Consider the following 13,014-nt stretch of genomic DNA (forward strand, 5'->3'; position numbering starts at 1 on the left):
CTATCTTTATCCCATCAATCCCGGCTGCCTTACCCCCTTTCATTTTACCTACTGCCTCACGAACTTCCCCCACACTCACAACTGGCTCTTCCTCACTCCTACAAGATGTTATTCCTCCTTGCCCTATACACGAAATCACAGCTTCCCTATCTTCATCAACATTTAACAATTCCTCAAAATATTCCTTCCATCTTCCCAATACCTCTACCTCTCCATTTAATAACTCTCCTCTCCTATTTTTAACTGACAAATCCATTTGTTCTCTAGGCTTTCTTAACTTGTTAATCTCACTCCAAAACTTTTTCTTATTTTCAACAAAATTTGTTGATAACATCTCACCCACTCTCTCATTTGCTCTCTTTTTACATTGCTTCACCACTCTCTTAACTTCTCTCTTTTTCTCCATATACTCTTCCCTCCTTGCATCACTTCTACTTTGTAAAAACTTCTCATATGCTAACTTTTTCTCCCTTACTACTCTCTTTACATCATCATTCCACCAATCGCTCCTCTTCCCTCCTGCACCCACTTTCCTGTAACCACAAACTTCTGCTGAACACTCTAACACTACATTTTTAAACCTACCCCATACCTCTTCGACCCCATTGCCTATGCTCTCATTAGCCCATCTATCCTCCAATAGCTGTTTATATCTTACCCTAACTGCCTCCTCTTTTAGTTTATAAACCTTCACCTCTCTCTTCCCTGATGCTTCTATTCTCCTTGTATCCCATCTACCTTTTACTCTCAGTGTAGCTACAACTAGAAAGTGATCTGATATATCTGTGGCCCCTCTATAAACATGTACATCCTGAAGTCTACTCAACAGTCTTTTATCTACCAATACATAATCCAACAAACTACTGTCATTTCGCCCTACATCATATCGTGTATACTTATTTATCCTCTTTTTCTTAAAATATGTATTACCTATAACTAAACCCCTTTCTATACAAAGTTCAATCAAAGGGCTCCCATTATCATTTACACCTGGCACCCCAAACTTACCTACCACACCCTCTCTAAAAGTTTCTCCTACTTTAGCATTCAAGTCCCCTACCACAATTACTCTCTCACTTGGTTCAAAGGCTCCTATACATTCACTTAACATCTCCCAAAATCTCTCTCTCTCCTCTGCATTCCTCTCTTCTCCAGGTGCATACACGCTTATTATGACCCACTTCTCGCATCCAACCTTTACTTTAATCCACATAATTCTTGAATTTACACATTCATATTCTCTTTTCTCCTTCCATAACTGATCATTTAACATTACTGCTACCCCTTCCTTTGCTCTAACTCTCTCAGATACTCCAGATTTAATCCCATTTATTTCCCCCCACTGAAACTCTCCTACCCCCTTCAGCTTTGTTTCGCTTAGGGCCAGGACATCCAACTTCTTTTCATTCATAACATCAGCAATCATCTGTTTCTTGTCATCCGCACTACATCCACGCACATTTAAGCAACCCAGTTTTATAAAGTTTTTCTTCTTCTCTTTTTTAGTAATTGTATACAGGAGAAGGGGTTACTAGCCCATTGCTCCCGGCATTTTAGTCGCCTCATACGACACGCATGGCTTACGGAGGAAAGATTCTTTTCCACTTCCCCATGGACAATAGAAGAAATAAAAAAGAACAAGAGCTATTTAGAAAAAGGAGAAAAACCTAGATGTATGTATATATATATATGCATGTGCGTGTCTGTGAAGTGTGACCAAAGTGTAAGTAGGAGTAGCAAGATATCCCTGTTATCTTAGCGTGTTTATGAGACAGAAAAAGAAACCAGCAATCCTACCATCATGCAAAACAGTTACAGGTTTTTGTTTCACAGTCATCTGGCAGGACGGTAGTACTTCCCTGGGTGGTTGCTGTCTACCAACCTACTACCTATATCGCTGCAATTACTAAATATATATATTTTTTTTTTTTTTTTTTTTTTTTTTTTTTTTTTTTTTTTTTTTTTTTTTTTTTTTTTTTTTTTTTTTTTTTTTTTTTTTTAACACATTGGCTGTCTCTCACTGAGGCAGGGTGACCCAAAAAAGAAATAAGTTTTTTCCTCTTTATATTTAGTAATCGCTGCAATTACTAAATATAAAGAGGAAAAAACTTATTTCTTTTTTGGGTCACCCTGCCTCAGTGAGAGACAGCCAATGTGTTAAAAAAATATATCACTGTAGTTTGTATTGTATGTACATCATCCACAACTTTGTCAGTTTCATACCAGTAATTCCATCAACTGTCTATCAAGACAAATGACCATATTCTCTCTCCCTCTCTCTTTTTTTTTAGGAGTTTCCTTTGCTAGTCAAGAGCTTGTACAACTGCCACAAGACACTCATCATGTGGCTGCCTTCCTCAAGACCTTTAAGAGTGCTGTAAGTTCTAATTAATCTTTTTGTTTTAATTTTAATTGGTATTTGCAGATTAGTAAAGAAAATAAATAAATAAATTAATAAATGTTTTTCCAAGAACATAGCGTTTGTGTCACAGAGACTGCATTACATGTCATACATGGGAAACTCACAGTTGTACAAGCATATGGTGCATCATAAGTTTGTAACTTAAAATTATTTGACAGTAAATAGTTCAAATTATATTATTTGAATGATAAGTTTAACAAAAGAAAATTGTCCAAAGATAAGATTATTCAACACAGTGATCATTCTATGTAACAAAATTGTTTATTAAATCTGCAGTGCCAATATGAAGGGACCATACCAAAACAGGAACCGTTTTAGCAATAATTTGGGCAGGCAAGGAGGTAAGAGTGAGGAAAACAGTAAAAACAAGAGGTACACAAGTGTGAACACTTACTGGAATCTGGATAGGCAGGTTGAATTAGTAGTTTTTGACATTTATATTGGGTTTTCATAAATTTACACAAACTTCTGGACTTTACTTGAAGTAGTTGGCAAATAGGGAATCAAATCAAATCAAATCAAAGTTTATTCTCTATAAGGATTACAATGCGGGGTTTACAGATTTTGTTTATTGTGTGGTTTACATGTAATAAAATACTAATTACAGAGGGAGCCACTAGAACACCTAGCAAGGCTAGGCATTTCGAGCAAACTTAGATTAATTCTTAACCCTAAATTATTACAAATTGTGGAATGTTTAGAATCTTTTGATAGTGAGTTCTGTATTACATACCACTTATATGCATGACATTTTATGCAGGTTGAGTTGAATTTGTGAGATAGCAAAGAGGTAGAGTAATTTTTTTTCTGAATTGTGTTCATATATTCTGTCGCAACTCTGTGACAGGAGCTTTTAATCTTGTGTATCTAGTATGGTTGTGCTTGCCACAAATTGGTAGGCACACCATGCAAATATCTCTCAAATCTCCTGGGCACAGTTTCTAAGTATTGTCTTAACATTCAGCAGCCTCACTAACCTCATGTTTAACATTAACGGCAGTAACAAGAAACTCCAATGGTTCCCACCACACAAACCATTACTCCTGTTCTGCTGTAAGATCACTGACCCCATGAATCTTCCAATAAAAGTCACTGAGTTCGTTGACTTGATTGAGTTTCAATTGCTTTACTACTGCATTTCTATCTGTGTACAGCAGTTTGGGATGGCCATGGGCTCAGTGCAGTTATAGCAAGTCTATACATGGAGTACCAGGAGAAGTGATTTAAATTCATCACCCCAAGGGGTGTAATGTGGCTATGTTATTTGGATAAGGCACTGGTTATTTCACTCAGATGTCTCAACATTGCTAATCTTCCTGCCAGGCTTAACTCCATGGAACCTTCAATTAGGTTTACTAGGATGAGTGACTTCCCTTCCATGATGTCCTACTCTGTAAAGATGGAGAAAGTCTGACATTTAGGATCTGTAGGAACAGTCAGTTTGTTTCATTACCTTTCACACCATGACACTAGAACCAAGAGAGAAGTGACCATTGATTCTGCCTTTGAGTATACAGAATTTTTGTCCCTGCTTTCCTCAAAGAGGAATGTGCCTGTGTTCATCAAACATCCACCTAGCTCCAACTTTCTTCATGTTTGTCAGTAAGTGTCGAAAGTGAGCACTGAGGATCACTCACATGGCCAAACAGGGACACTAACGAGGAATGTTTATTTTAATACCAGTTAGTGAAGTGATGACCAACGCAGCTAACACTGACCAGGAGCAACATCAACATACACACCATGACATTCACCACACTTGAGGAGCTAGTTAGGTTAAAAAGAAAACCCATGAAGGCTCACCAAATCTAAAATAGGAGTGTATGCAGTAGTATTTAGAGGATGTGAGGAGGCGTATGTTGAAGAAACTTCTAGAAGCTTGGAGCAGTGTGTGAGAACAAGTGTGTATGGAGTAGGGATGAATAGAACAATACAATACAGTTTTTATTTCATTATGCAGTACAAATAATGTAGTTTACATATATGAATTGATTGGCATATAGGGAGGCCTTTCAATGCTTCAGGCAAGGAGTTCCAGATCTTAGGGACTTTTATGCACATTGAATTTTTAGATAGGTTGAGTCAGATGTGGGAGATGCCAGAGAAGGTTGTGTGTCTTGTGTTATGCCTGTGTTTTGTTGCAGATATCAAGGAAAAGTTTCAGAGAAGGATTTATACTGGAATCGATTGTCTTATATATTATCAGTCAAATAAGAGCTCTATATATATTCAGAAACTGAACATACACAAAGTATGAATGTATTTGGTAAAAAGAAAACTGAGAAACAAATATGAATTATTTATCGTTAACAGATGAAAGATACATCAACAGTTCTTGACCAGTCTTTATCAAATAAATATGAGTTCTCTCTCTACATGCATAAAATGAACATACGTAAACTTTTAATGCATTTGGTAAATAAAGAATCCCCCAAAAATTTATTTATAATTCATCCTTAAGAAAATAGCAAATATAGTTGTGCTGATGCTGGAAGAACAAGTTACTGTAAGTAATTAATGGGTTGCAAAATGGGGGTGTGGTAAGTGCAAAAACCTCATACCTTGGAGCCTCATAAGTTGGGGCTCTACTGTACTTGTAAATTTCAGTGTTACAGGAACATATGACATCGTAAGTGTTTGTCAATCTAAAGTGACATTTTTTATTGCAGCATGGTTTTACCGTTGCCATCAGCGTTCAGGATGGCACAGTGCTGCAGATCTCGCCATCAGTAACTGATGTCCTGGGTTTCCCAAAAGACATCCTTATCGGGCAGTCCTTCATTGACTTTGTCTACCCTAAGGATTCAATTAACTTATCATCCAAAATCATTCATGGATTAAGTATGCCATTCAGAAATGAATCACTCAATGGTAAATTTTATGTACTTTGCAATAAACTTTTATAAAAATATTGTACTTGTGTCTCTGACACTGAATATATAATTTTCCTCTTATTTATATAACATTTTACTGGGCTTTTCTAATTTCAGATAATTATGGCACATCATTATTTTGTCGGATGCGTGTATGTCACGATCTGAAGACTTCTGGTGTTGGTGTTCACAATAAACGCACCCATTACAAGCCATGCAAGATTATTCTGAAATTTCATGATGCTTCACGTCTGGATGAAACTGCTCCATCTAGTGGAACCAACTCATCTCTTCTGCTGGCAGAAGTTATTCCTATAGAAAGTGTTTACACAGGTTAGTCTAGAAAACAAAGACATTGTTAGTCTTTTCAACAAGTTGTATGTAATTACCCTTAATTTTTTTTTTAACAAGTTGACCGTCTCCCACCGAGGCAGGGTGACCCAAAAAGGAAGAAAATGCCAAACAGGACCTACATTACTCAGGAGAAAAAGGCACTCCCAGGACACAAGTCTATGAAAGACAGGCTAACTCTCATGTTTTGTTGTAATGCTAGTGGGGATTGCAAAGCGAAGCCTTTACTCATGTATCACTCATGTTCCACTCATGTTCCACTCATCAACATAACATAAGAATGGAGGAACACTGCAGCAGGCCTGTTGGCCCATACTTGGCAAGTCCTTCACAAATCCAGCCCACTAACAGAATAAACGCTACCCAAACAATAAGCTTTAATAACTTTACTTACTCATGTGCAAGTCCCACTAAAATCCAGCCATTCTCACTCATGTATTTATCCGACCTAAATTTGAAACTACCCAAGGTTTTAGCCTCAATAGAACCTTGGGTAGTTTTATAAAGAAATTGGACAAATATATGAGTGGGAGGAGCTGGGTATGACTGGTGTCATGGGTACATAATAACATAAGAAAGGAGGAACACTGCAGTAGGCCTGTTGGCCCATACTAGGCAGGTCTTTCACAGATCCAGCCCACTAACAGAATAAACTTACCCAAGCAATAAGCATTGATAATTCTATTTAATCATCTTGCCTGTGTGCTAATGGAGTTACAGGAAGCTGACATCGAAGAAATGCTGAACACTGACAATGATGCACCTGTTGTGCATTCCTTGAGTGGTGATGAAATTAGACAAATTGTGATATATAAATAAGCCATAGAGTTGATATTAGCATTATATGGAAGTATTTTGTTGTGCCTCCTAAGAGCAGGAATTCTGCTGGAATGGATTAATGCTATTTCAATTAATTTAGATGAGGAAAATTGACTCAGCATACGAACAAATCGGGATACGAACAAGGTCACGGAACGGATTAAATTTGTAAGCCGAGGTTCCACTGTACATTATCTGTGCACCGCATAAAAAGAAATAAAAATTTGAATTTGAATACTAAATTAAATTTTAATTTGGTATTTACATAGCAAATCAAACATTTAAGAAGTGTTTTGTCTATATGACATTGACTTGTGTCTTGTGACTAGAGATTTTGAGATGCATTCCACCTTGGAGTTACACATGTTCAGTACAAGTAATCTGGATCCTCATCTCAGACATTTAGTGGGATGATTCACAAAACTGTGGGTTAGTTTGGAAGAGTTCTGCTGAAAAAAATTTAAAATATATCATTGTAATACCTCTCCCAATTGCAGTGTTAAGGTGTTCTTGAAAACTTTATACTAGCTGGGACTATGCACCTGATTTTCCCATCAACACCCGTGTCATGATCATATATGCATTTCCCAGCCATAATATTCCATGTTTAATTTAATTTGTTATTTAAATAAAAATTTATACATAATATTTTACATTCAGTATTGTAGGTTCTCACTGATAAATAATGTTTAACAGTGTTTAATTAATGAAAACATGATAATTAAACAGAGAAGAGCTACAATACAGTATATACCACAATACAGGTGTATAGTAATAGGTAGTAACTTGATTGCTTCCCTCTCTTACTCTTACTATTCACTATTACCCTTTCTTCCATCATATCTAACTGGAGGCTCTGAATAGGCTCACCCTACTTACGAACTACTTGCGAACTACTTACGAACATTCGAGTTGTGAACACTCGGACATACGAACAGACTGCCGTGTTAGTTAGTTAAAGAAGTTTTTTATTATGATATTTATTATTAAAATATGTTTTAGTATTAAGAACCGTACATTACTGATACTGTACAGTATTGTCTTTAAGTTTTCAGTGAACAACTGCACAGAGAGAGAACAATAATGATAATGATAATAATATTAAAAGCAATAATAATAATAATCGTAACAATAGAAAAATGGCAAAATAATGACTTACGAACAATTCAAGAAATGAACAGCCTTCTGGAATGTAACTTGTTCATAAGTTGGGGGGCATCTGTAGTATGACAAGGTAATAGTGAGGATAGTCTTGTGAGAGGGAGGACAGAGCTTCCTGTGTCCTGCTCCTTACCCACTGGCACTGACCCAGCAGCAGCTACAGCAGTAGCACCTACAGCTACAGCTTCAGCAGCAGCAGCTACCCCAACCTAACAGAACTATGTAACTACTATTTAATCTATGGTTCTTAACCAGTTTCCACAAAAAATATGAACTCCACTCATATGCACAAAAAAATAAATATAGAAAATATTAATGCACTGATAAAAAATTTAACCAAGAAAAAATAATATTTATAATTAAGCCTTAGGAGAAATGTAAATATTAAATGTCTCCAACACTAAACAACACCCTATGATGGTATCCTATAATCCCTCTCTAATGCCTACTTTTAAAATAGTTCCCTATCTATCTCATACATACCCTAACCTGAGCCCTACTCTGCAAAAAAAAAAAAAAAAAAATTATTAACCTATTTCATTATTTAAAATATTTTCTTTTTTAATATTTACAATTATCATAACTGCTGATCAGTGGTCATAAGTAATTTGTTGGTTCCAGAGCACTAATGTAATAAGTATGTATCATCGTAAGTTGGACCATCATAAATCAGAGACCTAAAAATGTGTAATATCTGTATATATTAATTTTGCAATATAATTTATTTAAAGTATTTTTAACAAAATTTCAGTACCTGAAGAGACACCAACGATGGGGAGCTTCAGTATCCGCCATTCTGCATCTTGCAACTTCTCTGAGTATGACCCTGAGGCCATTCCATATTTGGGTCATCTGCCTCAGGACCTAGCAGGGAATTCTGTGTTTGACTGCTATCATCCTCAGGACTTGCCTCTCCTCAAATCTGTTTATGAAGGAAGTAAGTTTATCTTTGCTTTACCTGCTGCTTATCTCTTTAGAAATACTTTGCCATTTGTAAGGCCTTTTTCCTTTAAAAATTTAATGGATTACTTCTGCAGATAAAAAAATTGGCTTGTTTCCTAAGAATAACTGCCAAAAGAATATTATGAAATAGAATCAGAGACAGTTAAAAGCTGAACTTGTTATTTTGTATATTGTTTACAGACTTAATGTCATACTGGGTTTGAATGGTGTTATGTAAAAAGCTTTGCCAGAATAGAAGAATAAAAGACACAATAATGTGACTGCAACAACTCACAAATAAAACACACTGTGATGATGAGATCTGTTTTAGTAGCAGTAGAATTTATAGCAGCAAATGCTACCACTACTGTAGCTACCTTATCACTATTACTGTTACTTCTGCTATCATTGCTACAGCTGCTTCAAATTCTTCTACCACCACTACCACCCATCTTCACTCTCTCTCCTCCTGATCTATTTCCTGATTTTCTCTCGTTCTTTGTCTCTTAGTTGTGACTTGACAGTGGTCAAGGATGGACCAAAACATCATCAGTATTGTCTTGAAATTTAATTATTACATATAATTAAAGTGGTTAATGACTGTTATTTCTTTAATGCTTAAGCTGTGGGTAATTTGAATAAAACTCTTATGGAAATATAGAGCATCAAAAATTTCATATAACTACAAAGAAAAATCTGGGAATCCTATTGAATCTATTAATTCCTTGAAATCTTATAGCATATTAAATTTGAGGATTCAAAAGCCTAGTCCTCACCAGTGGCTAAATTGCTCATTGTACTAATTCTTTTATTCAGTCTTATACCATCAAATTTCATCACTATTGTTATTTACAAAATTTATATATATACACTGCTTACAAGGAAATACAGATACAGAATGCTAGAAATATAAAAAGTCTATGATTTTTCGGAAGGGGGGGGTGCTTATCTCTTAAGAGGGCCCTGTTTGTATGGCTCATAGGTTCCCGACCTCGTATGGCAAGCAAAAATCAATGGTGGGCAGAAGAGAACAGTTTTTGCATTATTGCATGTGTCTACAATGCCTGATAATGCTTTTACACTATCACATACTAAGTGCTAGATAAAGCTAGGCATAAAAAAAAGCTGAAGTAAAATAAATACACAGTACATACAATACTTACCTTAAAATATGGGGCCGATTGCCCTTCCCATATGCAGTTGTTGAATGAAAATAGAAGAGAAGTGGTAAAAGCACCGAACATAATGAACAACTGAAAGTCAATGAAAACGTGGAACAATAAAAGAGGGAACTGTATGTGTGGGGCCCTCCTCTACATTCTTCACTTCCAATTTTTGCATGAATGATCTCACTAAATAATTGTCATCATATTTCAGTGGTGAGAGAACAGGGTAAACCCCACAGAAGTAAACCTTACAGATTTCGAACCTACAATGGAAGCTACGTTACCCTCCAGACGGAATGGCTCTGTTTTGTTAATCCATGGACGAAGAGAATTGACTCAATCATCGGTCAGCACCAAGTGCTGAAAGTAAGTAGCTCTCTGCTATTTTGTGATCTCCAGGGAATGAAATTATTACCTAATATTAATGAAAGATGATACTTCATTCATTCAGGGGAAAGAAATTATTATACTGTTAATGAAAGATGGTACTTCTTTCACTCAGGATAATTAACTGTTTGGATTTTTAACCTCTGTAGTGGTGGAAGTGGGGTGTTGATACCAACAAATTGTAGGCAAAAAGACACTTAAGCATTGATCACTACGTTTATTAAGGAAACATTTCTCTACAAGTGGATCAGGAAGATGCCACTCGTGGCAAAATGTTTCTCTAATAAATGTCTTGATCAGTACATGTGCGCCTTTTACCTGTTACTGTATTATTATTGAGTGATGGTACTTATTTCATTCAGGCAAGAGAAATTATTGCTGTTAATGAAGGATGGTTATGTACACTTGTAGGTTGGGCAAATATTTTTATTAGTGGGTTTGGGTTTGAGAAGAACTTGCCTAGGCAGTCTCAACTGGGTCTAGTTCACAATCACAGGTTAAGTTTTTATAGTATAGAATTAAAAGGCACAATACTATGACAAGAACAATACATAAATAACCTGCATGTTCTTAAAGTTAAAGATTTTGGCACATCAGATCAGTGGGGTGTTTTCTTACAAGTAATGGGTTATGATAGATGAGGAGGTGTTACACAGTGACAAAAAAATGGTAGCGTCAGGGGTCAAGGGACAAGGCTAGTTCAATAATGTTCTGATGAGCAACTAAATGTCGCCCATCTCTGTACATTGTATCATACTGAAATAAAATAATAATATTATTATTAATGGCCATGACGAATTCTAGCTCAAGTCCTCTCAAAGCTGGCCTAGAGTTTCATGACTCACTTGCTGTGAGTTCAAACCCCACCCATACAGGGGTTTGTTTACAGTTGTATCACTATGTTTTTGTTGTTGTTATTATTATTATTATTATTATTATTATTATTATTATTATTATTATTATTATTATTATCACTGCAGGGTCCCAGTGATATAGCTATATTCTTAGATCCTGAGGATAAGACACAGTCATCTCTGCCTGAAGAAGTCATGAAGGAGGCACAACAAGCACAAAATGAAATAATAGAATTATTAGCAAAGGTAATACAGTATGTAATATTGATAATATTTAATTTAGCAAAAAAAAAATGAAGTTTAACATTCTATTCTGAGTTTTAGTTGTTTTGCACTGGTCATTTATAGATAAATGTAGTTCTTTCCCAGGTAGAACTGAACATTTTTTGATTTCTGAATGGTGTATATGTGGAAGACAAAACTTTGCTTTAACCCTTAAACTGTCCATACGTAGATCTACGCTCACTTACGTAGCGCTCTGAATATTTGGGGATTTTTTTTTTTTAATGACGAATGCATTTTTTCTGGCATCCCTGTATTTTGTCATACTGCACACATTGAGTGCACAGACCCATTCTCTCATGTCTAGGCAACTCAGGCCTATCATGCCAAGGTTGAAAGCATGTAAAATAAAATGTAGATTTACGTTCGGAGTGCTACACATATGAATGTAGATCTACTTTTGGACAGTTTAAGGGTTAAGGATTGAGGATTTTATTTCTTTGCATAGTTTACAATGTGTAATTACAATTTTGATTTGCTAAGTACAGCGGACCCTTGAATTTCGTGAATTTTGGAAATCGGTGACTTTTTTCGTCAAAATATTGGCTTGATTTTCATGATTTGGCTTAGAAATCGGTGGTCATGTGAAATGCATCCAAGTGCCCTCCCAGCCGCCGTGGGTACACAAACACCATTCAGTGTCAGTCTGGCGGCATTGTATCTCGGCAAGTGACGATCACCTCACATGTTCATATGATACTTTTCTTAATATATTTCATTTGTTTTAGTGCTTGTAGTGTTATGCAGTCAAAAATTTGCAAAACGGCAAGGCAGTTGCATGACAATCTTGTAAAGAAAAGGCCTGGAACGAGCTCTGATGTAGGTGAATTAAAGGCCAGCAAAGGCTGTTTCAAAAATTTCAAGAAGCGAAGTGGCATACACAATGTTGTCAGGCATGGTGAGGCTGCCAGTTCAGACAAACATGCAGCTGAAAAATTCATAAGTGAATTCAAAGACTATGTAGAGGCTGAAAGATTCGTCCCCAACAAGATTTAGATTTAGATTTTTTATTTTGACAAATTACATGGTTGTACAGAGTAATATAATAGTTGGGTGTACATGCCAAAAGCCCCTCTGTATGCTGAGCATTTCAGGCAAACTTAAAGATTAAGTTAAGAATAGTAATGCAATAATACATAGTTCATATGGTTATTAGGTGAGTTAGAGTGAGCACAGGAAAATTTAATATTATATCAAGTGAATCTACATGGTTTTGATAAGTCTAGTAGAGACTTTTTTACACTATTGAATTAGTTAATAAAGATTACAGTATTACAATGCAACAATTTAAAACAATTTACAGTGTGATGTATTACAGTTTAGTAGTGTTTAAAATAATGAAATTTGGTATTACAATGGAACAATTTACATTATGATGTACTGTATTACTATTTAAAACAGTGAAAAGAACAGACATCCTAATTTCAAAGTATGAGTAGCTTTTGAGAAACTGGTAGTGGTTAGGTACGGTTTGTCTGGTTAACTTTAGGTGATGAAGTGATTTCTTATTTGGGCCTTAAACTGATTTACAGACAGGGGTCCTTTAGTTTGTTCTGGCAATGAATTCCAGATCTTCGGGCCTTTTACGTGCAAAACATTTTTGCATAGGAAGAGATGAACACGGGGGATATCGAAGAGTGTTCTGTGTCTCCTATTATGGTTGTGTGTTCTGTTATAGTTATCAAGGAGGAGTTTAAGAGGAGGGTTTACATTAGAGTGTAGTGTTCTGTGTATGTAGTAGGCACAATTATAAGTGT

At 35.8% G+C, this 13,014-nt stretch overlaps 1 protein-coding gene across 5 annotated transcripts in view; it reads left to right on the top strand.

The window, feature by feature from the left end:
• Positions 1 to 13,014, top strand: part of per (period circadian regulator) — a 172,905-nt gene that overhangs the window by 54,944 nt on the left and 104,947 nt on the right. For all 5 annotated transcript variants that reach the window (XM_070092108.1, XM_070092127.1, XM_070092122.1 and 2 more), the window contains exons 6-11: positions 2,292 to 2,377; positions 5,092 to 5,293; positions 5,413 to 5,628; positions 8,378 to 8,563; positions 9,946 to 10,100; positions 11,102 to 11,221. In XM_070092108.1, the coding sequence (XP_069948209.1) occupies positions 2,292 to 2,377; positions 5,092 to 5,293; positions 5,413 to 5,628; positions 8,378 to 8,563; positions 9,946 to 10,100; positions 11,102 to 11,221 (965 nt within the window). The remainder of the gene's footprint in view (positions 1 to 2,291; positions 2,378 to 5,091; positions 5,294 to 5,412; positions 5,629 to 8,377; positions 8,564 to 9,945; positions 10,101 to 11,101; positions 11,222 to 13,014) is intronic.

This window comes from Cherax quadricarinatus, chromosome 3 (assembly GCF_038502225.1).
Source record: "Cherax quadricarinatus isolate ZL_2023a chromosome 3, ASM3850222v1, whole genome shotgun sequence".
Classification (NCBI taxonomy): domain Eukaryota; kingdom Metazoa; phylum Arthropoda; class Malacostraca; order Decapoda; family Parastacidae; genus Cherax; species Cherax quadricarinatus.